Here is a 24,345-nt window from a genome sequence, read left to right on the forward strand (position 1 = left end):
GATGTTGCAAACATCTGAAAACAAGCTGCCTTGCCCATTGCGCTCTTCCACTCCATGACTGTCATGAACTATGTCTCTGTGGACAGCTTCAATGTTGCGTATCCTTACATGTTATTCTCTGGTGTCAGTGTCAAAGCCTCTCGCCACTTGACCACCAGCGACTTGCACAGCCTTTGCAAGTACCATGAACATGGATACATTCTACTCGACAGACCTCCTGCTTTTGTCTTACCTGCTGCCAGCACCACCTGCTTGAACGATGGTTACTGAGTGCAGTCCATGCATCGCTTTGGTGATCGCTTCTCTCTCAGGTTTTCCTTTGAACGTGAAGGACGAGGCAGCCCTGTCTACGAACACGGTCCACATCCCGACACCATTGGTTGGAGACGTGAAGGTCTAGGCTGTGGTTCTTTCAGTTGCCAAGGTGCCATCCACCCTTTGACATACTCTACGTTGATCATAAACTAGTTATCTTGACCAAGTGTACGTAACGATTTTTGCTTAACCTGGACAACTATTTGATTGTGAGGGTGACCACTTTATTTGAAGCTGCGTGACATCTGCGCTGCCAACCATCCTGAGGCCACAGCCGTCATCGCGTCGGCCTGGACTTGGGTGAGGTGAAGGGTTCCTGTTTGGCTGATATTGCGCCTGCATGCGACATCTGCTGTCTCAAGTTCAAAATCATATATATTTTGAGTGCTATGATTGTCCTCAATGGCACTATGCAGGGGAATCTTTTGCACCTGCGTATACCAGTTCAAAATCATATTGATTTTCAGTGCTATGATTGTCTTCAATGGCACTATACAGGGGAATCGGCAATGGGCGCTTGACGTCCATATCCACGAGTCGTGATTGGCAGAACCCCTTGCATGGGATCATGTGATGCATGCGCCCAGCGCTCAGCACGCAGTGAGCAGCGCCGCGATTTCCGGGACCACATCCTCGGCGAGCAAAGAGCTATGGCGAGGAAGGGTTGGACGTTCCCTTCATTTGACTAACGGCCACAGTGTCGATGTGCACGGGCGGAGGGGTGCTGGCCCCTGTGAATTCAGCAGCCAGCACACTCGATGTCGCATGAAAGCCTCTCAATCTGGCAGATAGCCTTGAGAATGCGCGCGGAATATTGCTTATCTCCCATCATGCCATCACGCTGTTCAGCCGGCATCTGAGAAATAAGCTGGCGAAAGAATCTGAGAATTGCTTTGGACACTGACACAACTTCAAGGGTGGACAGTGTCGGGCACTGGGGCGGCGCATCACTTCTATTTTTAGTAGGGGTTCAGCCAATCACGACAGTAATTCCCACGGCTGATTGCGCGACTGGGTGCGGTACTGGATGTGGTACTGGATGCGCTACTGGAGATGATGTCCAGTCGCACCTCGCGCGGAACTGGATGCGGGTTTTGCCCGTTGTGAGAGTCTTAATGATTATGGCTTTTGAGAACACGTACGAGTTCCAGACTCATAGCATCTGCCTCTCAGTCTGATTTCGAGAAATTACCTCCGACTTCTCGCTGCAACAGCATGTTGCAGGCGAAACTGCAGTGGTGTCGAGATGTGAGGCTAAATAAAGAGTACATGAGAGCTACGCTAGTACAACACAGTCCAGTGTCTGTCCGGGGGTGCCTGAATGACCAGCCTATTACTAGTGAGATGTAGGCGAGATATTACACAGGAAAGATACCAATACAACCGTGCAGACTACTCCTTTAAATTTCCGTCTCCACGTCGGGCTTCCTGGTCTTCATCGCAAACCTATCTTTTAAGTGGTGAACGCTGTCTTCGACATTGTCTTTCACCCACTCAGCCGTCCGCGCGGGCTTCAGCTGCATGACACCCCGGTGCTCTTTGTGAAGCTCTTTCTCGTGCTGGCGCCACTCCTTGAACTTCCCAACGACACCCGTCTTCTTGCCGCCTTCATCGTCGGCGTCGTCGCCACTCTCTTCATCGCCGCCACGTTCAGGATGCTCGTTGAGCTCCTCGTTCTCGACCGCCTCGGAGGAGACCATAGTGTTGATCCCTGGCTGTGAGGCGTCTTCCGGACGATCTCGGCTGCCAGGCTGAGACTCGTTGGTCTCATAGCCTCCCGAAGGACCATTCGCGACAGGTTCTTGGCGACCGTTGGCATCTGCACCGTGGACTGCACCGTTGTCGCTCCCCTGCCGCTTCTCCGCCAGGTCCTCTGGCCTCCTCTCCGGATTGCGATGGTCCTCGCTAAACTCGCCGACGCTCTCCCTCAGCCCGCCCTCGCGTTCTCTCGTGAACGTCTCCCACGCCTCCTTGCGGTGCGTCCCGCCGCCGTCCATGAGCCGATGGTGGAGGTCCGAGATGCCGGGCTTGAACACGAGGTGGACGCGCACGCTCCCGACGCGGCGCACCTTCTTCCTGTCCTCGTCCCACGCGTCGAGGTTCCCGTCCGGCGGGCTGTAGTTCATCTTCAGCCGCGAGTAGTTGCCGTCCGTGACGTTCCACAACGGGAGCTCGAGCGCGCACTCGTCGTTGTCCGCGACGTCGCGCAGCCAGAGCACCGCGAGAGCCTTGCGCCCCGCGGACCGCGCGCCGAGCACCGACGCCGTGGACTTGAAGGACATGAGCAGCGCGGAGCCGTAGCGCATGCGCACGGGGATGCGGGTCAGGTTCGTCTCCTCCGAGTCCCAGCGGACGGAGCCGTCTTCGTGCGGCTGCGCGTTCTTCCTCGAGACCTTCTCGTCGGCACCGGACTTTGTCGTCTTCAGCCTCACTCCGCACTTGGACAAGTCGAGCGAGATGTTCTTGTTGAGCTTCGCCGATAGGTCGCGGACCTCAAGAGTTCCGGTGTCGAAGCCACAGAGAGTTGGCGGGAGCTTGGCCTCTACGGGGCGGAAGAGCACAGATAGGCGGATACGACCGTATCCCAAGCCTTGCTCGAGCGAATACAGTCGTGTCAGCTGCGAACCATTGACGAGAAGCTCGGACAGCTACGAAGAAGATGAACACGACGCCAATGAGAACCATTGGCACTAACTCACTTTCAACATGACAACGCCAAGGACGGCATCCTTTTCCCGGACCCGAGAGTCCTTGACCGCCACGGTAACATGGGCAGTCCTCCAATCTTTGACGAAGCGTTCAGTACCTGCGTTGAATATCGGTGTGCTTGTGATCGGCTTGACCCGTGTCTGATAGGCCAATTCATCATTCAATGAGCTGCAGAATACTGTCAGTGAGAAACTCGAAATCGAGTAGGTGGTTTGCTTACATGGTGCAGTACGAGGAAGGAAGACCTTCAGCTTCTTCCACTTCCTGTGCTTCCTCGTCCTGACCCTTCTCGCCTTCCCTGGAGCCCCCCGTCTTGGCGACGTTCATTTCCCGGCCTTCCTTCTTGATACCAAGCCCGCGGATCTCGTGCACCTGCACGCTCAAGATTCCACTCGGCCACTCCGGGTCTGGCGGCGTCACGAGCACAGCGGCCTCGAGGTCGTTCAGCGCGATCTCCTTCGCGTTCTTGAACTCTTGCCTGTCGCGGAGGTCCTCGGGAATGCCGGGGTCCTGGCCGTCGCGCTTGAGGCCCTCCGTCGGCGGCCGCTTGGGGTAGTAGCCGACCGTGTACTCGAGCACGCCCGGCACGTGCTTGCTGTGCGGGTCGCCGAGCTTCGCGACGCGCCGGTGCGGCTGCCCGCCGTGCCGCACGAGGTCGATGATGTCGGCCTCGGCGATCCCGAGCAGGTCGTCGACGCTCATGCGGTCCGAGTCCCACAGCTGGAAGCTCAGCTTCTCGCGCAGTCGGATCGTGTTCACGTCGACGAGCACTGCCGCGGTTTCTTCGAAGACCGGGCTGCAGTCGCCTTTGATGATGCGTGTAGAGTAGAGTGGCTTGCCGAGGCGCGAGTACGTCAGCGTCAAGTATGGATCTGCTATACAGGGCACAGTGAGCAAACAGTATGTGTTTGCTGATAAGTGAAAGTACGAACCCGAGCCACCGTCTGCGTCCGCGCGCTTGACATCCTTTGCTCGGTGTATGTGTACGATGAACACACCGATCGCATCTGTGTCTTTCTTAATGTCGTCTCCGCTGATGAGCCTCTGCAGATCGAGAGTCAAGCTCTTTGGAGCAACATATTCGGCAACGGCGGTATCGATAGAACTGGAGACGAATCCGGAGATGAACGGAAGGTTCATGACATTCGGAAGGGCCCTGCTGAGAGCAACAACGGAAATCGTGATGCGGGGCAAGCCCATCAGTGAGATCATGGTCTTTTTCACGCTGTGTGCACGTCAGCAGAGGTTTTTGCCACAGTTGCAGAGGTCATACTCACAAGGGCGGTTCTGAAATGAGCTGCAATCGAGCTCGCGACGTGCCGATCATACCGGTGACTTCCACCCAGACAGCTAAAAGTAGTCAGACGGTATGCCTTAGCGGCAAACTATCTCAACTCACGAAGTTTGAAACCGTACCATCCTTGCAAACCGAGGAAAAATTCTACAAGTAAACTTATGGGGGTATTCAGCATCGTCGTCGACAGCATGTAGAGTGCTTATTCACTGGATATTGCGCGCCTTGCTCTTCGCACTTTTTCCGCTTGGCAGGCCCCGGTAAGCAAAAGATACTTCTACATTCACGTGTTGCTCGTCTAGTTCTTCCTGCTCTGAGGGATCTTGCTGTTGTTCGTCTTCCTGGTTCACCTGTTCGCGAGGCTTTGTGTCTGGTAGTGAGCGGACGGCGGTGATGCGAGCTGCGTTTTGACCCAAATCGACATTCGCGATGCGGACAGAATGCTGTGCTCGTGAATCAGCAGTTTGCCTTTGAGTCGCGCTGGGGTCAAGGTTAGAACGTACCACGAATTTCGGCACAGAGGCTTGCATAATATCCTCCAGCGTGTCAATCAAAGAGCCGAATCTATGTGGCATTTGTTAGCATCAGAGGAAGGGGCGATACGCGATGCACGTACAGATCAGGGTTCATAATTGGCCAGACCCCTCGCAGAACGGCATTCGCCCATTCGGCACTCTCTTTTGTCCTTTCTTCACAGCCTACTTGACCATCTCCGTCCGCGTCATCACCAGCACGCATTCCGCGAAGTCGCTCTGCATGCCAGACACGATCGTCGAAATCCATGCGGGCGATGCATTTGATCCGAAACAAGAGGACGTATGCCAGGGCAGTAGGAAGAATGAGGGCTAGCGAAGATGTGACCAACGAACTTGCGAAGATGTGGGTCAAGATGAACGTTGCTGTGTATGCTGCGGCGATAGCCATGACGCATGGAATGACTTCAGAAAGGATGCGCTGCTTGTGCTTTCCCCAATCTGCGAAAAGTATCATGTCAGGATAGGCCAGAGTACAGGAGATTGAGCACGCACTTGGAGGTGGAAAATCGTTTTCTAGCACGTTCTCTCCTCTATTCCTGGTGTCCGGCTCCTCGTCTGCGTTCCTAATGTCCATCTCCTCCCCCGTGATGGGGTCGACTACGTGCATAACGTAGCCCTTGGCCAGTCTGTGGGCGCGCTTCTCTGTCTGCTTCTGGTCCTGCGCACCACTCTGGTCTTGCAGTTGCGCTGCCTTTGCTTCCGTGGCATGTTCTGGGTTGATGAGAGCAGACAGCTTTGTGGCTATCTGGGGCACGGGGTTCTTCCCAGAATAAGGCTCCCTGAGCTTGTGAGCCATCGTTAAGGTCGTGAGTCGTCTGTGTTGCAAATATTCAGTGTTGGGCAAGCCTCTTCGGGGAGAGCGACGCACGAAAGTGTGTTACAAACGAGCGATGTGATAGGATGCGGAGGGGGGCGGATGTGAAGGTGGTAAATGTGTGGTCGCTTGGACACGACGATGAGGTTAAGTCATGGTGGATAAGTGGTGAACGCATGAGTGAATAAATAGCTGATGGCATCACACCGGTGGAGACCTCGCTGCGTGTTTCGTGCACACGACAACGGTGACAACGGTCAACTGCGCCACAAAGCCGAGTCTACCAGCAGTGACGTAGAGCGGCGCTCCTAACCTTACTTCCGGGTTACAACCCGGCCTAGCGTCCGCCGCCGTTCGCCATGCAATCCTCCACCGGGGGCACGCTCCCTGCAATGAGTCGGGGGACCTGCAGGCACATTCACTACGCTATTGCCAGTGGTCACTGCGTCAGTCAGCAATTCAGCGGTTGTACGCACCCGTGAACTCAGGTGCCTTAAGCTGGTAACATGCTGCCGCTACCATGGGCTTGAACTCAAGGCGCATGGCGTACAATCAGAGAGCTTTAGCCTAGAGACAAGGTAGCATTAACATTGGAACTCTGGGCGCCCGCGCTAGTGCAAAACGTCGAGCGCTTCCGAAAGTGGGAAGAGGGCGGAGCGCCCGATCGCCATCAAGTTGTATGCGGCGGCGGACTCTGGGTGTCGTGCCTCCAACGTTAACGTTCAACTCTCGCTCGTCAGATCTCCACACCCTCATAGCTGACTTTCATACCATGCCCGACGTTATCCTTGTTACCGGCGGCACTGGTCTCGTTGGCCGTGGCATCAAATGGGTGATTGAAAACGAGCCCGAGGGATCGCGCTTTGGCAAGCGTCCTGGCGAGACCTGGATCTTTGCATCGTCTTCTGAAGCCGACCTCAAGTGAGTATTATATCAATTGCGGACACTCAGTGCATCTGACAATCTGTGCGTAAAAGGGATCCTGAGCAGACGAGGAAGCTGTTCCAAAAGTACAAGCCTACTCATGTCATTCACCTCGCGGCTCTTGGTATATACGTCGTTTGATTTCTAGATGCTCTGTTCACTGATCCCTCGATACAGTGGGCGGTCTATTTAAAAACATGAAATACAAGGTGTGCAGCCGTGACTCCCTGTCGATCTTCCCCCTCGGGGCTTACCAATTCCGTACAGCTTACATTTCTTCGTGACAACAACCTCATCAACGACAACGTTCTCCACACATCATATGAGACGGGCGTCAAGAAAGTCATTTCCTGCCTGTCGACATGTGTGTTCCCCGACAAAGTTACATACCCATTGGACGAGACGAAAATTCACCTTGGCCTGCCCCACGACAGTAACTTCGGTTACGCGCACGCGAAGCGAATGGTTGATGTTGCAAACCAGTAGGAATTACTTGCCATCTCTTGTTACTTTTATTCACTTTATATAGTGCCTACAAGGACCAATTCGGCTGCAACTTCACCTCTGCTATTCCCACCAACGTCTTTGGCCCTTACGACAACTAGTATGTCTCTGACTGGGATGTTGTTAATCATTCTCTGACTATCAATCAGTGATCTTGAAGGTGCACATGTGATTCCCGCATTGGTGCACAAGTGCTATCTTGCGAAGAGTATGTTCGCTTGTCTGTCTCTGCACACAAAGGATATTAATCTTCCATAGAAAACGGCACGCCCTTCATTGTTGGGGGTACTGGTAAGCCCCTCCGGCAGTTCATCTACTCCCGCGACCTCGCCAAGCTCTTCATCTGGCAACTTCGCGAGTATGACGATGTTGAACCTGTGATCCTCTCAGGTGAGTGTCCACCATTTTTTGTGGTGCTACTGTGTCTCATAAGGCTGCGGTAGTTGGTGAGGATGAAGAGGTTAGCATTAAGGATGTCGCAGACGCGATCGTTAAGGCCGTGGACTTCCGGGGCGAGTACTCTTTCGACACTACCCGTGCGGACGGCCAGTTCAGGAAGCCTGCCACCAACAAGAAGCTGCTAAGTCTCATCGGCGACTTCGAGTTTACGCCTTTCCAGAAAGGTATTTGTCATGCCTCTGCCCATGAGTCCCAACTGCTTACACTTCGTCAGCTCTGGACGAGTCCGTTCAGTGGTTCCTGCAGAACTACGACACTGCACGGACGGGGGTTAAGAACTCGACTTAATCCCGTGAAGGAAAGCCATACATGGCTGGGACCTTCGTATCCAGCTAATAAGCGGACAGCGCCATTTGTAATTTACCACTTGCACAACAGACGATACGGGCACTTTGGATACATGGGCGCCTGTTGCGTCAGTGTGACGCCTTGTCTGTGACCCCTACGATGCCCACAATGCTGCATATGTGCTGACTATATGCTCTTGCCAGAGTTCATGTGTGCAATCACTGACGTTCTGCTCATATAGGTTGTACGGACCCCGCCACGAAGCCTCGATAGCACGCATTGCGATAACGGCTGCCAGCTCCTCCTGTCGGCCTTAGCTATAGGTCAATCTCTCACCTCATCTGTCAAAAGCGAGGCAGATGAGACCTGCATCATAGAAGTCGAGTCAAAATTCGTCGTTGTCGAAGCTCACTGGCAATTACTCCACCGCGATCTCCATGAAATCTCGATGTTGTTGTGTTCATTGGACGAGCACATCCATCATGTTCGAGGAAAAGGTGATCGTGGATCAGACCACACGTGCCCGGGATGCAATCGCACGCAAGGATGAGCTGGAGAGGAGGAGGCGTCTCGCATTGCTGATGCCCTTGGTCTAGCGCATTGCTTCAAGGAGTAGGTAGCTAGAGCTGTTGAAGCGTGCGACGCGTTGTATTAGGATGATGTAACTCCTCTCGCGTAGGCTCTGTCATTAAGATATAGCTTGAGAAACACAATAGTACACTGGGTTCACCGCAGTAGAAGGGCGGAGCAGCGAATTGGAGACGGAGTTGGCGACCGCGAAGACACGGTCTGCGCATTACCATGCCGAGAGGCGAAAGAGTCAAACTAGTACTCATGCGCGGTCTCAGAGGCAGGAGAGGACCCAGTCTTTTACTGGCAGGGGTCCTGTCCCGCCAAAATCAGGGTCAGTTTTCGGGTCATAATTACCTTGCCGAATCCGATAAAAAATATACTAAATCTCTCATTTTATGTCGCAAGTATGCTCAATATAGCATGCAGGCACCCAAAAATAGTTATATTCTGGGTCATATGGCCCACGATCAAAGCTAAGCCCGAAAGTGATCGGTTTTTGGGTCATATGGTCCACGGTATCAAAAAGAAGCCTAAAAGTAGTCAAATTTGGGGTCGTATGGCCCAATCAAAAGCCCGAAAGCAGTCAGGTTTCGGGTCATATGGCGATGCGAACAGTCATCCATTCGCATCGCCCTGCCAAAGCCGAAGACTGCACTCAACCTCCTCATACATAACTTCGGGCTGCTTCAAGAACATGATGATAGCTCACCTCCTTCTTCTCCCCCACTACTCGTCCCATGGAACGCCTCAAAGTGTTGGCTAGAAGCATTAGTCGCCGCGCATACAGTCCACAAAGTTACCGACGATCACATACGCTTGACGAGGGCAGAATAAACGGCTCACCTTCCAATCTCGCTGAGATGTCAACACTAGCTGGTGAGGCCCTCCGGTGCGTGTGTAACACCTCTGACAACTGGTCCTCTCGCAGAAGCGCCGACGAAGTCAAAGGCGTCCGGTGCAAGTACACGCAGTTACGGCAACAAAATCTTTTCATGGATATGCTTCTTCGTGGTCGCCTGCTGCAGGTTCATGTATTACAGAGGCCTCCTGATGTCCGTTCCATCTTTCCCGTCATTCACCTACGCCATTGAGGACTTCAATGCCACAGCGAAAGCCAGGCTGAGTACCCAATCATCCGCCAAGCTTGATGGAGACTGGAAGAAGTTCGTCGATCATATGTCAGAGGACTGGGCCAATGTTACACGGCAATGCAAATGGGCTGCCTTGTACGTTGTTTACACTACCTGACCACCGTCTCTGTATTGACGGTTGCTGCATCAGTACATGCATTACCGTCGAGCGATTCATGGGCCCTGTGGCGGGCTCATCATTTGCCGTCGTGACGGCGTTCTCATTTATTGTATACTTTTGCAGTGGTTTTGCTATTGTACTCTGCGCGGTGATGAAGAGACACGCCGTCTTCCTTCGCCGAAGCCCAGAGGCATCATGGAACTGGCATTTAGTAACTGAGCGCAACGCTGAATCCGCATTCATCGCTACATCCTCGTTGCTTGCGTCTCCTGTCGCTTGGAAGAACTGGTCAGTGCTCTTGGAACGTAGCTCTAGGCGTGCAGCCCAGCTTACTCCCTTCTCCAAAACAGGACCTATATCTCTTTCGGGACGTTCGCAATCAGTCTTCTATGGTGTTTCTCATCGTCCGGGAGCTCTGTTACATACATGGCAGATACCATGTCTGACTTGCAGAGCAAAGATCCTACGGCCGAAGTGGACGCCGGTCCACTAACGGTAGACACACGAGGCGTGCCCATCTCCACGCTTGCTCGGGCTCTATTCATCGCCGTTGGTGTGATTGGGCTCTTACACACTGCGTTCGTCTGGGTCCACTTCTATCAGCTTGGCTACCCTTCTCCGCGCACGCCAAAGAGACATACGAGGAATGTCGGCTGCCGGTTACACTCTCGTTATTCGGAAAGGTCTATGTACGAGGAACCTGAAGACTATATCAGCTCTGTGAGTAGCTACCCTATCATCAGTCGCCTTGTCTCTGACTAGTACATTAGATCTCTTCTCTGGTGTAGTTGCTCAGGCTGGCAGTTCAGCTCGTCTATAGTTATACTCACTCTATCAACACTCTGCAGTGACAATACTCAGCTGCCACTGCTCAGGCTCATTATATATGAGTATGTTGTTGCACTATTATCGATCCTCGTGTAGTGTGGAATTCTTTACCCAGTACTCCATATCACTGACTTCTGAGAGCCATCGTATAACGCACACAGCACTATCATTCATGTATGCAAGTAATTTGCTTCCAGGCTTACTTCCCGTGCTTTGATTAGTGGCAGGCCTAACGCCACACAGTTCTATGGCCAGGATCTTATCTTATCTTGAACGCTTTTGAGATGAGATCAGTGATTCCCAAACCAAGCTGTCCCTGTGAGAAACTCGAGTCTCTCACTTCGCGCGACATGTCGTCTGGCACCACATCGCTATCGGGGACTGCTCCCATAAAGCCCGAGTGTGTACAATCATGACCTACAGTTCTCTCTTATTTCTGAGCCCGTGTGGAGGTACATCCTTGCGCATTCTGCTCGCGCCGTTCCGGATGATGATGCCGCTGAGGGCAGTACCAGCCATGTGAACGGCCGTCCAACAGACCAAATACCTCCAGACGATGGCCAGACTAGATCAAGGGGTGGCCGCAAGAAATGGTCGAAGGAGGAGCGCAAGAATAAGCGTGGAGCAAACAAGGGCCGTCGCTTCCAAAAGGTCAGAGACGACCTGGAGCTCTGTTGGAGAGTCGCGGTGGGGAAGACGTGTGAATTTGGCTCCGAGTGAGTTCTGGATTCTTGGTGACTACGCTTTAGCTTAGGCAGCGTCGCACGCAGATGCCGCAACACGCATGACATCAAAGCGTACCTGGCGTCGAAGCCCAAAGACCTTCATTTGCCTCCAACGCCTCTGTTAGACGCTGTCCTCGCTCGCTCGCCGACCAAAGTGAGGTAAGATGACATACGAGCTGATCCACTGCCGGTCTTGTAGACCAAGTCGATCGGACATCCGCAGTTGAGGTCAACGAAGTCGAGGTTGCCTTCGCATACCTTTCCCAGAATCTCCGCTGCTGGCACGAGTAGCTGAGGTTTGCTGCCCGCCACTTGGATGCCAAACGTCCTCTCTTCCGGATGTCGCCGAATAAGAGAGTATTCCTCCTTCGAGCCCTGGAGGAACGAGTTCGCCAAACCCACTAGAGTAGAGTTAGGTGCGTGATCAGCTTATATGTCGTGCGTACTTACTCTCTCCGCACGTGATGTCAGCACCATAGTCCACACATAACCTGCGGAAAGGCTAATAGCTGTTTGATGCGCGTTGCATGCGATGGCAGGTTACTAGAACTTACCAAATTTCCTACGGTGGTGAGCGGAGCGAGATCTATGCATAGCTGAGCACACATGTAAGGTCAGAGTTGTATGGTACTCACATGTCTTTCCCTTCCAGTGTAGCCGCTTCTTTTCAGCAGCTCTGAGGGGGACATCAGGCGTATCTGCCTGGGACAAGCCTTCGCTGTTCTCACTAGGCTTGGATGTAGACTCCGGGTGGGAAGCATCCTGGGTAGGCTCAGAGGTTTCTGTGCCGGCCTCGGCAGTCTCGGCAAGAGCTGGTTTTTCAAACTTCGCGCCATTCCCCTCATTCTGTGCTTCTTGCAGCTCTTTAAGACAAGCATCTGCAATGGGATGAGGGAACTAAAGTCCAATATAAAGCACTTCACCAAGATGAAAGACGCAGTGCGCACCTTCTTTGAACGGATTTGTTTTAGGGTGTCGCCCGTCACAAAGTTAAGCTCAGTCTCCGCAACAATGTTTCTTGCTTTCTTCTCTTCATCAAGTACAAGCTCTATCTCACTGTCGTCCCTTTTCCTGACGTGTCCGCCGAGGTAGCGGCATCTGAGACCGTGTCCGCACTCTCCAGTCTTCTCGAAGACCGGGCATGTTGTAGAAAAATCAACGGACGAGTCCTCTGTGTTTTCCGCGGACACGTCTGCTTCCGCATGTTTCACGAATGGAGGTTCGTCGCTGAGGGCAGAGACTCAATGCTCTGTCGGGCGAATGTCCGTCTACTTGCTAGCGCGACACTCGATTATTGTTGCCCCAGAACACTATTCTGAAGTACTTGTACAGTGCTAGATGCCGCTGGGAAGCTAGGTCGGATTGTGGTTGGCATGAACAGGGCTTTGGGAGAAGTTCCCGTAACCGTCAAACTCAGAACTGGCGTGAAAGACGGCCGGAATAATGCCCACAAGATTATGCCCAGGCTGAGTACAGAATGGGGTGCAGCCGCTCTAACAGTAGGTCGTTTCCGTCAAAACAAACGAGGCTGCTCTGATTCCAGACGATATGTCCTAGCTTCACGGGCGGACAAGACAGCAGCGATACTCCAAGCTTGCAGATTGGGACTACATCAAGACTTGCGTCGACGCAGTTCGGGCTAAAGAGGAAGAAGAGGGTCGTGAGTGCACCTCCAACGTCCACCTTGGCACCGTGCTTAAGTTAACCCTTCAGTTGCTACTGTGCCCATCTTTGGAGGAGGAGACGCCTTCTCTTCTCAGGATTATTGGGAGAAGGTGAACCACAGCGGCGTTGACGGTGTCATGGTGGCTCGAGGAGCGCTCATTAAACCATGGATCTTCACCGAGATCAAGGAACATCACGAATGGGACATCAGCTCGCGGGAACGGCTCGAATTGATCAGGAAGGTATGGCATACACTCTGTACAATGTACGCTTACAGGTTACTGACATGCTGTAGTATGCGGAGTACGGACTGAGGTAAGTACTAGCATTACCTTTTGCATTCTCGCTGCTTAACCGTTCTCTCTCCAGCCATTTCGGCTCAGATACAACCGGTGTTAACACCACCCGTCGCTACCTCTGCGAAGCTTTATCCTTCCAGTACCGCTACGTCCCCATCGGCCTCTTGGAGGTGCTCCCTGGTCGTCTCAACGATCGTCCACCGGCGTTCCGCGGGCGCGATGAACTCGGTATGCCTAAACAATATGGCTCACAGAGCAGACTGGCTCACGCTCTCCCCTTTAAGAAACGCTGCTTGCCAGTAGTGACAGCCGAGACTGGGTCAAGATCTCGGAAATCTTCTTGGGCCCCGCTCCAGAATCGTGGATCTTCACGCCGAAGCACAAGAGCAATGCGCATGGCGCTGAAGAGAGCCAGGGTTAAACTCGTATGCTTTGTGGCGAGCATAAGCACCATGTAGATGCGTATCGTCCTGTACTCTACATGTACTTCGACGCGATATCGCCGAGGTCGACTGGCAGGGCTGGTAATCTTCCCTGTTCCCCCGGGCAACAGTATAGGAGTGCGTTTCTGCTGTTTGCGACGCTTGTTTAAGAGTCTATGGATCAACCAGGACCGGTTAATGTTCTGATTTCAAGCCATACAACACAGCTTCATAGTTTGCACCGCGAATCGTCCAGCTGGGATCACTGGGCATGATGGACTTCATACTAAACATTGTGGCGGCTTATTGGTTATGCAAGAGCTAGGTCACAGTCCGAACGAGACATCCTGAAAATGTATGTTGTACAATGCATATGTGGGGCCCTCACAGCTTCGCTGAGATCACTTCCGCCGCGCCCCCATCGTTCTCGCGCTCCTTCTCGAGATGCTCCCTCTCTCTTCGGGCTAGAATTGCCTTGCCTGCCCTGCTCGCGTTCGTTCGTTGTAACTTCTTTGAGATCCAGTCACCAACATCGACGAGAGCGTCGAGGTCGCCATCCGTAGTGTACTTGCTGCCCTTGAGTGCATAGAGCACGTCTTCGGTCGCGACGTTGCCCGTCGCGCCGGGCGAGTACGGGCAGCCACCCAGACCGCCGACGCTCGCATCAAATGTGCGGAGGCCCATGTCAAGCGAGGTCATGATGTTCGCGACGGCAGTCCCGAATGTGTCGTGGTAGTGCCCGGCAAGTTTGTTCGCAGGGACCGTGCCCGCGCCGCCCATCACAGTCTCAAGCATCTCGCGCACTGTCGCGGGCGTACCTGTGCCCACGGTGTCGCCGAGACTGACCTCGTAACAACCGATATCGAGGAGCGCCCTCGTAACCTCTTTGACCTTCTGGGGGCTCACTTTGCCTTCGTACGGACAGGATATGACGACACTGACGTAGCTGTATGCAATGTCATAAGTTCTCGCGCTTTGGAAAGCAAGCGTCATGTACACACCCTCTGACGCGCAGACCATGATCCAATGCCTTCCTTGTGACGGCATGAATGCGCTCTAAGCTCTCTACAATGCTGCAGTTCGTGTTGGCCTTGCAGAACGCCTCCGTGGCGGCGGTAAACACTGCAATTTCGTTTGTCGGCGGCGGCGGACCACCCGCGCTTGGCGGGTGCTTCGCAAGAAGGTCGAGCAGCAACTCCAATCCCTTGAGGTTCGGCACCAACACGGGATAATAGTTTCCAGGAAGTCGCTCCATACGCGATATCACGTCGGCCGTGCCAGCCATCTATCGTCCGACGGTCACTCGCGTAAGCATGATATTTCTAAGGCATATGCGCACCTGGGGAACCCACTTTGGACTGACAAAGCTGCCCGCCTCGATAGTCTTGAGCCCGGCGCGGTTAAGGCGGTTTATAAGCTCAATCTTGACTTCTGGCGGGATAACCGACTTCTCGTTCTGCAGGCCATCGCGCGGACCGACTTCGACGATGTTCACGTGGTCTGCGTTGGTGGTTGTAGCGTATGTCCGCGAGCAGCTGGCCCTGACCGCGAGTGTCGAGCGCGCGTGGGAGACAGACTTTGCAAGACGTGGTGAGAGTCTATGAGCAAACATGATTGCGGGCTCGGTTGAGGAGGCCGACTCCTCCCCGTGGGGAAATAGACTTTATAACCGCCTAGCGAAGGTACGGCCTCGGGGTTATTCGGACGGTCTCCTCTCTTTCTTCTGCATTCGACCCGGTTTCACGACACGCCAGCTCACCGTTCTAGTTTGCAGCTACTGGCTCAGCATCGTTTGAGGCGACGTCACCTCCAACACGGAACGCGCTCCGCGACAGCAGTATATAGCCCCGCTGCATCTAACTTTGTCTGGATACACACACGCTCTCATCAGCCAAATCTCCGAGCTCCTTAAATTCTCCTTGGCATGTCCACCAGACTATTTCAGAGCTCTGCCTTCCGAGCTGCCCTCAGGTCCAGCAGAACCGTCTCCCCTCTCCACCTCCGTCTGCGGCTCATGTCCACCAAGCAGTACGAGTACATCCTCACCTCCAAGCCTGCTGAGGGCGTCGCCCTCATCACGCTCAATCGGCCCAAGGCCCTCAACGCGCTTTCCTCACCGCTCTTTGCAGAGCTGAACGAGGCCGTGGCCGAGTTCGATGAAGACCATTCTGTTGGCGCCATAGTTCTGACCGGCAGTGAGCGGGCCTTCGCAGGTACGCGACAGCGCGGTATGGTGGGGCGAGCTACTGATCGAGACGCGTGCAGCGGGTGCCGACATCAAGGAGATGAAAGACAAGACCCGTACGTGCCTGCGATCCTTCTGAGACATACGCACTCACGACACACGCAGTCAATGAGGTCTACCAGAACAGGTTCCTCGAAGACTGGGGCAAAATCACCTCGCTCCGCAAGCCCATCATCGCTGCCGTCAGCGGATACGCGGTACGTCTCTTCCGCAGCGGCGCACATCCCTGATGCTGACACGCTCCGCAGCTCGGCGGCGGCTGCGAACTCGCGCTCATGTGCGACATCATCCTCGCGTCCCCGACAGCGACGTTCGGCCAGCCCGAGATCAACATCGGCGTCATCCCCGGCGGCGGCGGCACGCAGCGCCTCGCGCGCGTGATCGGCAAGTCGCGCACGATGGAGCTCACCCTCACCGGACGCACCTTCAGCGCCGCCGAGGCCGAGAGCTGGGGCATGGTCTCGCGCGTCGTCGGCGAGGGCGACGGCAAGGTCGTCGAGGAGGCCGTCGCCATGGCCAAGACCATCGCGAGCAAAGGCCGCCTCGCCGTCCAGGCCGGCAAGGAGGCCGTCAACGCTGCGTACGAGCAGACCCTCCGTGAGGGCCTCAACACGGAGCGCAAGCTGTTCCACATGCTGTTCGCGACTCACGACCAGAAAGAGGGTGCGTTTTGGTGGCTGTGTGTATACCCCATTCACGTCGGAGCTGATACATCTGCAGGTATGAGTGCCTTTGCTGAAAAGAGGAAGCCCGTCTGGAAGAACGCGTAAGTCTGTGTATGCGGCGAATGGAATATTATGTACACTATCATAGCGGGACTTTCTGGAAATCTGGAAAATAAAATGTGGCCTCGCGAAAACTCCAGGCGTTGGAGGGATGATTGTCGCGTTTCATTTGCCTTGAAGACGTCTCAAAGAAACAAGATCGGTAACTAGAATTACACGATACTTTACATCGATATCATCCAGGTCGTGAAGAATCGAAAGGAATTACAACTTGTAAGGTAAGGAAAGATATAAACGAGTACAGGAGAAGATAAGAAAAACGATTACGTAGAGTAAGACAGATATCAAGTCGTGGTATCAAAGAAAAAAGAATAAGGAACGAAAGTGTTCATAGGCAGTTGACGGGAAGAGATAGAACGTAGGGTGAAATCGAAATGACAATCTAGACGATGTTGAATGCCTCGCTCCTCCAGTCTTCGCCGCGCGTTGCAGCCTCAGCGCGCTCCTGGGTGCGGTTGACCCAACCAGCAGGGTGCCCCTTGCCCTGGAGAATCTCGCTGTCGCGCTTGCTGACGATCTTGAACTGCGCGTTGCGCTCCTCCTTCTTGGCCTGCCCACCACTCTTGACGCTCTCGGCCTCGTCCTTCTTGCGCTGGAACATCTCCTGCAGCACCTGCGTCCGGCTCTTGTTCTCGTCCGCCTTGGCCTCGCGCATGCGGTCGCGCACGCCAACGAGCTGTCCGTCGACGTACTCGAGCGCGGTCCGGACAGAGTCGGCCACGGCCTTCTGGATCTGCTTCTTGATGAGCCCGGTTGCGAGCGGACGAAGTGTCTTGTAGAGCAGATCGTGTTTCGAGTCGCGAATCGAGAACTTCAGCGTGTCAATCTTGACAACGACGTCCTTGACATGGAAGACGCTGCTTGGGTCCTTATCCGCACTATGGACATGTGCAGTGACGGTCATACCATGGCCACCGAGAAGAACGTCCGCGATACCGGAGTCGCGGAGTTTAGGCATGCCGGTCTTCTTGTGGAAGTAGAACGCGACATCCTTCATGTCGGCCTGAATCTGCGCGAACGTGAGGGTGAACTCATGGCGGCGTTCGTCGGTGATAGCGTTGTACGGCGAGAACTTGATGAAGTTGTGTGCCTCCATCGAGACGATATTCGGGAACAGGTTGCGACCAGAGAACGCGAGATTTTCAATGACGACATCAAGGGCATCATCGGTGTACTCGACGCGCGGGATGGGAACATAGCCGACCTGTCGTACTGTTAGCTTGATACATTTGAACTTAAGATAAGCAGGCTTACCTGATCCATGAGGCTCGGTATGATGACTTTGCGTATGTCCATCCACAACTCGGGCTTCCACTTGAGGCTACCCTCGCTGTCGAAGAGAAGATCGCGGGTAAGACGGGCCCAGTCGTCGCCAAAGCGCTGGTTGAGAGGATCCTCGGCGAGAGCCTTGAACCAAGTCTGGGTGCAGTCGATGAGGTTATCGAAGTGGCTCTTATACTTGCCATCGTAGAAGCGGCGACCACCCTCCCTGAGGCGATTTGCCTCATTATTGCAGTCGGGCTCGAGGACGTAGCCTGGTTCGATGAGAACCTAATGTCAGGTGTCAACATTTGTGGCGAAATAGCCTTCAATTTGAAATCTACCTTGCGAATATATGCATCACACTGCTTGAACCAGTCACGAAGCTCGTCGTCCTTCTGGGCGTCCTCGTAGAGGTCGTGCACGGCGTCGCCGATAATGCCAAGGCTCATTCCATTAGCAAACCGCTCGAGGAGCGTGCGAAGCTCAGAAGTGGCCTGTTGAAGCGAATTATCGGAGGTGAGCTGCTGATGAGAATCCTTGCCGTGACCAGCAATGGTACGTCCATGCGCGGCGTACTCCTCGACGAAATCGAGGAGCCAACGAATAGACTCCTGGTAGTCTTTGTGCTTCTGGCATTCAACGACGACCTGAAAGTATGAGGGTGAGGACATGATCTAAGCGGCACTTGATCACAAGACGTACCTTCTTGCCGCGGAAGATAAACTGGTCGCGGCGTTCCTCGGGGAAGTATTCGTCAGCGAGGAAGCGTTTGGTACGGTCGAAGTGCTCGTTCGCCCTATCCTTTTGCTCATTGGCACGATCCTTGTGCTCCTGAGGAACCCGATCGAAGAAATTATCGCGGGTATTACGGAGCTTGTTCATGAAGCCATTCTTTTTCGCCTCTGCTTCTTCGCTGTTATCAGGGACAGGGTCACCGCCAACAGCATTCATAGTGTCATCCTTCTGTCTCTGGGCCTCATCCTGCGTTGAGATGAGTGCGTGTAGATTGCCCTCAGACAAATGAGCGGTAACATACCAAAGCACGATCCTGGGCTTCACCCTTCATCTGCTGAGCCTGGTCGACGACCTCATCACCGCGGCGGACGGTACCGTCCTCTTGCTCGACTACAGTGCCAGTCTGGGCGTCGCCCTCACGAGGATTGTGCTTAACAGTTGCGTTGATACCTGGGACGTTGGCCTCAAGAACCTGAAATGTTAAAGGTCAGAGCTGACTTCGGCCTCAGCTAAGAACAATACTCACCGGCGTCTCGTCAGGACCCGCATGGCGACCATCCTCGGTGTGGAAGGTGTCGTTCGGAGCAGTATCATCCACAGTGCGCAGGCGCTCCTCATCGGGACGAGCCATCTCAGCGGCCTTCGCGGCACCACGAGCAAACAGGTCGCGACCAATGACCGAGAAGTCGCTGAGGAGCTTGCGGACCTCTGCATTCGTAAGAATGAGCGAGAGGAGGGTGCGGAGGTGTGCGACAGCCTGCTGTGCGTCGCTTTTCGCCTTCTGCTGGTCGACGGGAATGACCTCGTTCGGATCCTTCTTCGCCTTATCAAGGTCGGTGTCACGAGTGTGCCAGATAAAGTTCTGGAAAAGCTCGTCCGCGTTCTTCTCCTTCACGATGAGGCGCGCGGTCTCGATGATGTCACGGGTATCGGCGATGAGCTTCCTGCCCTCGGGCGAGAGCTCGTTCTCGGGAACGGGGGAGTGGTTGACAACATACTGCATGGTGTGGTCGATCTGCTCGTTGGATGGCATACGTGACTCCTTGAAGGCGTTGATCACGCCATAGAAGCGGAGTTTGCGGTCGATGTCAGCAGCCTGCTTCTGCTTGTCGACGGGGTCGACGACGGAGCCCTTGGCGGGGCTGTCAGAGACGTCTTTGGGTGCGTTTGGGAGAGACATGATGTTCGTTGTAGAATACTAAGAAACTAGGTCGTCAACTGTTCGTAAATGGGGAGTGGAGATGGTCGTAACGGGAAGAGAGGGCGTGAAAACCTTGAGAGGAGGGGAGGGCGCCCCCCTGTGTTTATATTCACGGACAGAAAGAGCGATGACATCGACCGCCTGGGTGGAGCAGCCTCGCCCAGTCTTCGCGTCCCTGGCAGACGTACTGTCTCTTGCCACTTTGGGCTTTTGGAATTCCGACGACAAGTCTCTGCTCCACTCGATTTTAGTCCCGGGGTGGCGTCCAGCCTCAGGCGCGTGACGTCATCTCCACGCGCCGCGTCCGTCCGCCACACCAGCCGCCCCAGTCTCGTACCCAGAGCTTGTATTCACAGTGGTACACACAGAGCCTACTTCTCTATCTCGCGCCTGACAAAACGCTCCCAGTTCGTAGGCTCGCGTCCAAGCAGCCAACGCACTGTGTTGTTGTTTCCCGGAATACCCCTGCGACACACGCCAAACCATCGGCATCAACTCCACAAACAACATCCTTAAGCTAAGTCAATCCCCACCTCTTGTCATAGTAGTACAGCATGCGGTCGAGCGCGTCTGCAGCATAGTTGCTCTCCACTTTCGCGTTGATGGCGCCCTTGAACCTCTGCAGGATCTCACCGCGCGGGATGAGGTGACAGATCACACCCGAGACATCGGCGACACGTTCGATGATTTTGGCTACGTCTTCCAGAGAAATATTCTCGCCTACGAGGTCATACCGCGCGCGATTGTGCGGAGCTGCATCCAGGAGAACCAGTCGAGCCACCTGAGCCAGGTCCTCGAGGTCGACAAATCCTTGGAGCGTCTGGGGAGAGTATGCGCACATCAAGGCGCGATTCTCGATGGCACCTTTAATATTCATGTTTTGCATGTACGATGTCGGCTGTTGGGAGTCAGTTCTCCCATTTCAGTCAGATTCGCCACGCATACCTCAAGGATGGTGTAGTTCAAACCAGACTCAATGAGGTACTCCTCCACTCTGTACACCTTGTTAGCAGATCGACAAAAAGCAAGAGGCTGCCTTACACTCGCTTGATGTCGTGGTTCAACAGCTTGCTGAGGACGGGGAACAGCACGCTGCAATACACGAGATGCTTTACTCCAGCCTCCTTTGCGGCGTCGATGAGAGCAATGCCCATGGCGCTTTCCAGCGGGCTGAAACCCGGTGCATTATGGAATGCAATGTCGACGCCCCTGAGCGCTGGACCGAGAGTGCTTGTCTCCAGGTAGTCTGCGACGACGAACGAGCTGCGCGGCAGCTGCTGGTGCCGGAACTGTACCTTCTGGATAGCATCCTCGGAGCGAACCAAGAGACGGAGGTCCGCAGGTTTGACGTTGTCAGATGCGAGCAACGCCTTGAGCACATAACCGGAAGTGCGCCCTGCCGCGCCGGTGATGAGGATGGTCATGCTGTGGTGCAGAGGTATCGACCTAGGTGACCTGGATAATCGAGACCTTGATATGCAACCTTATATCATATGAATGCTCACAATTTGGGTTCTAAAGACACGATTGTACGAGGCAAGGAGCTCTAAGCATATGTGTACTGATTCTCGTCGGTTGCTTGCTAAAGCTGTTGCGTCATGCCGCCTGGCCGCCTTGGTGGACGAAATACTCACGGTGGTTCGGGGCATATCTAGACCATCCGATTATAGGTGCCGAAAGCTTGTAACTGGCCCTGCACTAGACCACGTTCGAGAGATCGCTGAAAGAGCACGCTAGTCCGAGTCCGACAACGCGCGCGAAGTAAGGAGGGCAACATCACGCATAACGTCGTGGAAAAAGGTGACAAGCGTGCGCGTGACATGTCGTGCAACACGTGATCACTCGACGCGCTGGGCGTTTTCGGCTCTGTTTGATGTTTTGTCCCAGACAATTTGTCTCTGATTGTCCTCCCTGAAGGGGGCTGGCTGGAGTCTGGAGATGGCCTTCAAGAATTCTGCCGCGCTCTGCAGCAGGTTTTCCCCTCCAAGCTCGCCGTCACGAAGGGCCTCAAGCACCACCGCTCAAGTTACTGCTGGTGTGGGTGGCGTCAAGTACAGGTCTCGGCTCCTGACCGTGCTGGACGCTGGGATCGACGCAAATATGTCTCCGAACTATGGCAGGGATGTATCCGAGAGCAAAGAGACTTTGAGAAAGACTGAGACCAGTAAGGAGAACGACAGAGCAACAATAACCAAACCCGGATCCGCTGGAGCAGCAGCGAGCTCGAGCGAGCCGTTGACGAATCCGTATGTCCTCCTGTAGTACATAATCTGATTTTAATTTTAAAACAGATTTTTTCCAGCATGCAGCCGCTCATGCAGAGGTCCGCTCAACAATCGTGGGTTCCCTACACGAGAAGCGTGGCCCGCAAGCTCGATTCCCTTCCTTTGCCTACCGTTGCACCTTCCCATGAAACTGTTGACCCAGAAGCTCCATCTTCGACCAAGTCTGAGGCGCGAAGGAGGACGTCTTCGTCGAGCGTAACTTCCGAAGCAGCCGCATCCAAGGCTCCTGAAGAGAAACTGCCAGCGTACTCATACAAGGACTACAAGCCCGCCCCGACAATCGTGTACACCAATCAAGAAGAGGAGGCCAATGAGCTCGTGACGAAACTCAAAGGGCGCGTACTCTCCCACTCCTGAAGCTAACATAGTCTAATATTGCCGCAGACCAATCGGCTTTGACATGGAATGGCGCGTGTTCTTCCGGCGAGGCGCGTCAACGACCACGCGCCGCACCGCACTCATACAGCTCAGCAGTCAGAACACTATCTTGCTCGTGCATGTTTATGCTATGAAACGTACGTACACTCTCTCATATACGCATGAATCGCCGTAATGTGAAGGAACAGGGTTTCCGCAGAAGCTCAAGGTAGGGAGTTAACTACGATCAAGACATGTCTCAGCTAACTGGCATCCGCAGGAACTTATCGAAGATTGCTCCGTCCCCAAAGTTGGCGTGAATATTCGCAGTGCGTCGCTCTGTACAATCACGCGTGTTGCCGTCTTCGCTCATACTCAGCGCCAGACGATGGCTTAAAGCTTTACAAAGATTACCAGGTCGCAGCACGGAATCTTATTGAGCTGGGTGCCTTTGCGAAGCAAGCCGACCCTTCGTTTTCCGCGCCACACAAACGGAACATTGTGAGCCTTGTAACCATGGTGGGCATGTACGAGCGGCGGGAGGTACACAAGGGAGACGTGAGGACAGGGAATTGGGAGCTGCTACCGCTCGCCGAAGATCAAAAGATTTGTGCGCGGTTTCCCCTGGTTATGAGCAGATACGGGGAACGCTGACGAAGTACACAGATGCGGCGAACGACGCGCATTCGGCGTTGATGGTCTACCTCACCTTGTGCAAGATTAAAGAAGAGAAGGAGAGCGTGCTCGACCCCAAAGCGTTCACGAGCAGCATCGCGGTCGAGTCCTACCCCGAACCGACCACCGCGGCCACGGGCGAGCTCGCTGAACCACTTGCGAAGGCGAATTCCACATCCTCTGCAACGTCGGAGAGCGCGATCACCGAGTCAGCTGCCTCTACGCCAACCACCGTCTCAGCGAACGAGACGGCGACGTCACCGGCCACGAGCACCGCAAGGAACTCGACAGATTCCGCTGCCGCACCTATATCCGCTTCGCTGCCTCCTGATACCACTCGATCACCGGTACCCGCTTCCCGACAGGCCAACATCGACCGCCTCGCCGCCGAGATCGAAGCGGACAGAACCCGGCGGGCGCCACAGTTGCAGCACCGACGCGCCTACACGCTCTGGCACCACGACAGGATGGCACTTGCCGACATATGCGCCGAGCTCCGGAGCAGAGAGAACCCCCTCAAGGTAGGAACTGTCATGTGCGTTACCCGCTTCTCCGTCCCCTTTTCTCCCGCTCTGTAGGCAAAAATGCTGACGCTCCGGGTCCGTGAACGGCAGATCGTACGTTGTGAGAGCGCTCCAGGAGGACGGGAGCTTGCCGTACTCGCCCGAGGACCTTAAGGCGCTCGCGCGATCTGAGGCAGATAGCTGGAGGAGGCATGGGTGGTGGATACTGGAGCAGGAGCGCCGCCAATGGAGAGGCTCTGGGCAAAGAGGGTAGAGCTGAATTTAAGTCAAAGGAGACATGCTGGTGCGTTTATGAGAGAAGGGGATTTGCTAACCTTTTATACGTCGATATATGCGTCGATCTAGAGCGTATTTAGGTCAATTTATTGATAAGCTTGCTGATACCATCCGGATGGGCATCCTTTCCTGCTCGTTAGAGGTGCGAATGAGATGATCAAGCCTCAGCTTACCTTGGACGCACTAGTACTCAAGTACACGCAAGGCTCCAATAGGCTCGCTCGGCCACCGGTCACACTCCTTGAAGCTTGAAGGGCTGGAGCTAGTGGCGATCGAAGACACCATCTACTTTCAGGCCTCAATATTCAACTCACCAAGTCTTGAGCGGGAATACGCTTGTGAAAACAATATTGTGGGTGGTAGTAGTCAAGCTTTATCCATTTGAAACCAAGG

At 54.3% G+C, this 24,345-nt stretch overlaps 11 protein-coding genes across 11 annotated transcripts; 6 read left to right on the forward strand and 5 right to left on the reverse strand.

Moving 5' to 3' along the window:
* Window positions 1–1,483: 1,483 nt before the first annotated feature.
* Window positions 1,484–5,688, reverse strand: PHACADRAFT_207924 (uncharacterized protein). The gene is made up of 10 exons (XM_007394507.1): window positions 5,347–5,688; window positions 4,935–5,292; window positions 4,822–4,882; window positions 4,529–4,761; window positions 4,424–4,476; window positions 4,302–4,374; window positions 3,957–4,249; window positions 3,245–3,896; window positions 3,015–3,192; window positions 1,484–2,963 (listed from the first exon to the last, which is right to left on the reverse strand). The coding sequence occupies exons 1-10, from the start codon at window positions 5,648–5,650 to the stop codon at window positions 1,716–1,718; spliced, it is 3,453 nt and encodes a 1,150-aa protein (XP_007394569.1). The 5' UTR covers window positions 5,651–5,688; the 3' UTR covers window positions 1,484–1,715.
* Window positions 5,689–6,388: 700 nt separating this feature from the next.
* PHACADRAFT_254031 (uncharacterized protein) lies at window positions 6,389–8,574 on the forward strand. Its single transcript, XM_007394508.1, has 9 exons — window positions 6,389–6,589; window positions 6,646–6,716; window positions 6,770–6,801; window positions 6,860–7,074; window positions 7,122–7,196; window positions 7,246–7,304; window positions 7,355–7,486; window positions 7,540–7,719; window positions 7,770–8,574. The coding sequence occupies exons 1-9, from the start codon at window positions 6,441–6,443 to the stop codon at window positions 7,841–7,843; spliced, it is 987 nt and encodes a 328-aa protein (XP_007394570.1). The 5' UTR covers window positions 6,389–6,440; the 3' UTR covers window positions 7,844–8,574.
* Window positions 8,575–10,078: 1,504 nt separating this feature from the next.
* On the forward strand, window positions 10,079–10,596 carry PHACADRAFT_254032 (uncharacterized protein; the record flags this gene model as incomplete). Its single annotated transcript, XM_007394509.1, has 2 exons — window positions 10,079–10,387; window positions 10,438–10,596. A coding segment is annotated over exon 1 (266 nt), but the record flags the coding sequence as incomplete, so codon positions are not given.
* Window positions 10,597–10,815: 219 nt separating this feature from the next.
* Window positions 10,816–11,215, forward strand: PHACADRAFT_207927 (uncharacterized protein; the record flags this gene model as incomplete). Its single annotated transcript, XM_007394510.1, has 2 exons — window positions 10,816–10,895; window positions 10,948–11,215. Exons 1-2 carry the CDS (start codon window positions 10,846–10,848, stop codon window positions 11,213–11,215), a joined length of 318 nt encoding a protein of 105 aa, XP_007394572.1. The 5' UTR covers window positions 10,816–10,845.
* Window positions 11,216–11,319: 104 nt separating this feature from the next.
* PHACADRAFT_183331 (uncharacterized protein) lies at window positions 11,320–12,462 on the reverse strand (the record flags this gene model as incomplete). The annotated part of the gene is made up of 6 exons (XM_007394511.1): window positions 12,278–12,462; window positions 12,168–12,248; window positions 11,856–12,117; window positions 11,775–11,806; window positions 11,671–11,722; window positions 11,320–11,621 (listed from the first exon to the last, which is right to left on the reverse strand). Exons 1-6 carry the CDS (start codon window positions 12,422–12,424, stop codon window positions 11,320–11,322), a joined length of 876 nt encoding a protein of 291 aa, XP_007394573.1. The 5' UTR covers window positions 12,425–12,462.
* Window positions 12,463–12,593: 131 nt separating this feature from the next.
* PHACADRAFT_194324 (uncharacterized protein) lies at window positions 12,594–13,605 on the forward strand (the record flags this gene model as incomplete). The annotated part of the gene is made up of 6 exons (XM_007394512.1): window positions 12,594–12,719; window positions 12,778–12,880; window positions 12,934–13,127; window positions 13,181–13,200; window positions 13,255–13,412; window positions 13,469–13,605. The coding sequence occupies 6 exons, from the start codon at window positions 12,594–12,596 to the stop codon at window positions 13,603–13,605; spliced, it is 738 nt and encodes a 245-aa protein (XP_007394574.1).
* A 264-nt stretch (window positions 13,606–13,869) lies between these two features.
* PHACADRAFT_254033 (uncharacterized protein) lies at window positions 13,870–15,224 on the reverse strand. Its single transcript, XM_007394513.1, has 3 exons — window positions 14,946–15,224; window positions 14,608–14,891; window positions 13,870–14,552 (listed from the first exon to the last, which is right to left on the reverse strand). Exons 1-3 carry the CDS (start codon window positions 15,216–15,218, stop codon window positions 13,991–13,993), a joined length of 1,119 nt encoding a protein of 372 aa, XP_007394575.1. The 5' UTR covers window positions 15,219–15,224; the 3' UTR covers window positions 13,870–13,990.
* A 117-nt stretch (window positions 15,225–15,341) lies between these two features.
* Window positions 15,342–16,714, forward strand: PHACADRAFT_254035 (uncharacterized protein). Its single transcript, XM_007394514.1, has 5 exons — window positions 15,342–15,819; window positions 15,872–15,907; window positions 15,957–16,048; window positions 16,100–16,514; window positions 16,572–16,714. Exons 1-5 carry the CDS (start codon window positions 15,531–15,533, stop codon window positions 16,619–16,621), a joined length of 882 nt encoding a protein of 293 aa, XP_007394576.1. The 5' UTR covers window positions 15,342–15,530; the 3' UTR covers window positions 16,622–16,714.
* Window positions 16,715–17,018: 304 nt separating this feature from the next.
* On the reverse strand, window positions 17,019–19,814 carry PHACADRAFT_91847 (uncharacterized protein; the record flags this gene model as incomplete). Its single annotated transcript, XM_007394515.1, has 6 exons — window positions 17,019–17,840; window positions 17,891–18,187; window positions 18,241–18,546; window positions 18,602–18,880; window positions 18,936–19,015; window positions 19,190–19,814. 6 exons carry the CDS (start codon window positions 19,812–19,814, stop codon window positions 17,019–17,021), a joined length of 2,409 nt encoding a protein of 802 aa, XP_007394577.1.
* A 1,038-nt stretch (window positions 19,815–20,852) lies between these two features.
* Window positions 20,853–21,581, reverse strand: PHACADRAFT_254037 (uncharacterized protein). The gene has a single exon (XM_007394516.1). The coding sequence runs from the start codon at window positions 21,257–21,259 to the stop codon at window positions 20,873–20,875; it is 387 nt and encodes a 128-aa protein (XP_007394578.1). The 5' UTR covers window positions 21,260–21,581; the 3' UTR covers window positions 20,853–20,872.
* Window positions 21,582–21,710: 129 nt separating this feature from the next.
* Window positions 21,711–24,059, forward strand: PHACADRAFT_172418 (uncharacterized protein). Its single transcript, XM_007394517.1, has 7 exons — window positions 21,711–22,081; window positions 22,138–22,455; window positions 22,505–22,619; window positions 22,758–22,806; window positions 22,863–23,087; window positions 23,144–23,687; window positions 23,767–24,059. Exons 1-7 carry the CDS (start codon window positions 21,774–21,776, stop codon window positions 23,927–23,929), a joined length of 1,722 nt encoding a protein of 573 aa, XP_007394579.1. The 5' UTR covers window positions 21,711–21,773; the 3' UTR covers window positions 23,930–24,059.
* The last annotated feature ends 286 nt before the right edge of the window (window positions 24,060–24,345 follow it).

This window comes from Phanerochaete carnosa (genome assembly GCF_000300595.1).
Source record: "Phanerochaete carnosa HHB-10118-sp unplaced genomic scaffold PHACAscaffold_4, whole genome shotgun sequence".
Lineage (NCBI taxonomy): Eukaryota > Fungi > Basidiomycota > Agaricomycetes > Polyporales > Phanerochaetaceae > Phanerochaete > Phanerochaete carnosa.

Excerpts from the sequence above, each read along its gene's own strand:
- PHACADRAFT_172418 (XM_007394517.1), top strand. The coding sequence starts at position 21,774 with ATGGCCTTCAAGAATTCTGCCGCGCTCTGCAGCAGGTTTTCCCCTCCA. Across the intron at positions 22,456-22,504 it reads CTCGTGACGAAACTCAAAGG|ACCAATCGGCTTTGACATGG; the intron begins GCGCGTACTCTC and ends ATATTGCCGCAG. Across the intron at positions 23,088-23,143 it reads CGCCGAAGATCAAAAGATTT|ATGCGGCGAACGACGCGCAT; the intron begins GTGCGCGGTTTC and ends CGAAGTACACAG.
- PHACADRAFT_254031 (XM_007394508.1), top strand. The coding sequence starts at position 6,441 with ATGCCCGACGTTATCCTTGTTACCGGCGGCACTGGTCTCGTTGGCCGT. Across the intron at positions 7,487-7,539 it reads TGAACCTGTGATCCTCTCAG|TTGGTGAGGATGAAGAGGTT; the intron begins GTGAGTGTCCAC and ends AGGCTGCGGTAG. Across the intron at positions 7,720-7,769 it reads GTTTACGCCTTTCCAGAAAG|CTCTGGACGAGTCCGTTCAG; the intron begins GTATTTGTCATG and ends ACACTTCGTCAG.
- PHACADRAFT_254033 (XM_007394513.1), bottom strand. The coding sequence starts at position 15,218 with ATGTTTGCTCATAGACTCTCACCACGTCTTGCAAAGTCTGTCTCCCAC. Across the intron at positions 14,892-14,945 it reads GTCCAAAGTGGGTTCCCCAG|ATGGCTGGCACGGCCGACGT; the intron begins GTGCGCATATGC and ends GTCGGACGATAG. Across the intron at positions 14,553-14,607 it reads CATGGTCTGCGCGTCAGAGG|CTACGTCAGTGTCGTCATAT; the intron begins GTGTGTACATGA and ends CATTGCATACAG.
- PHACADRAFT_254037 (XM_007394516.1), bottom strand. The coding sequence starts at position 21,259 with ATGACCATCCTCATCACCGGCGCGGCAGGGCGCACTTCCGGTTATGTG.
- PHACADRAFT_254035 (XM_007394514.1), top strand. The coding sequence starts at position 15,531 with ATGTCCACCAGACTATTTCAGAGCTCTGCCTTCCGAGCTGCCCTCAGG. Across the intron at positions 15,820-15,871 it reads CAGTGAGCGGGCCTTCGCAG|CGGGTGCCGACATCAAGGAG; the intron begins GTACGCGACAGC and ends AGACGCGTGCAG. Across the intron at positions 15,908-15,956 it reads GGAGATGAAAGACAAGACCC|TCAATGAGGTCTACCAGAAC; the intron begins GTACGTGCCTGC and ends CGACACACGCAG.
- PHACADRAFT_207924 (XM_007394507.1), bottom strand. The coding sequence starts at position 5,650 with ATGGCTCACAAGCTCAGGGAGCCTTATTCTGGGAAGAACCCCGTGCCC. Across the intron at positions 4,883-4,934 it reads CCAATTATGAACCCTGATCT|ATTCGGCTCTTTGATTGACA; the intron begins GTACGTGCATCG and ends AATGCCACATAG. Across the intron at positions 3,193-3,244 it reads CCTTCCTCGTACTGCACCAT|CTCATTGAATGATGAATTGG; the intron begins GTAAGCAAACCA and ends AGTATTCTGCAG.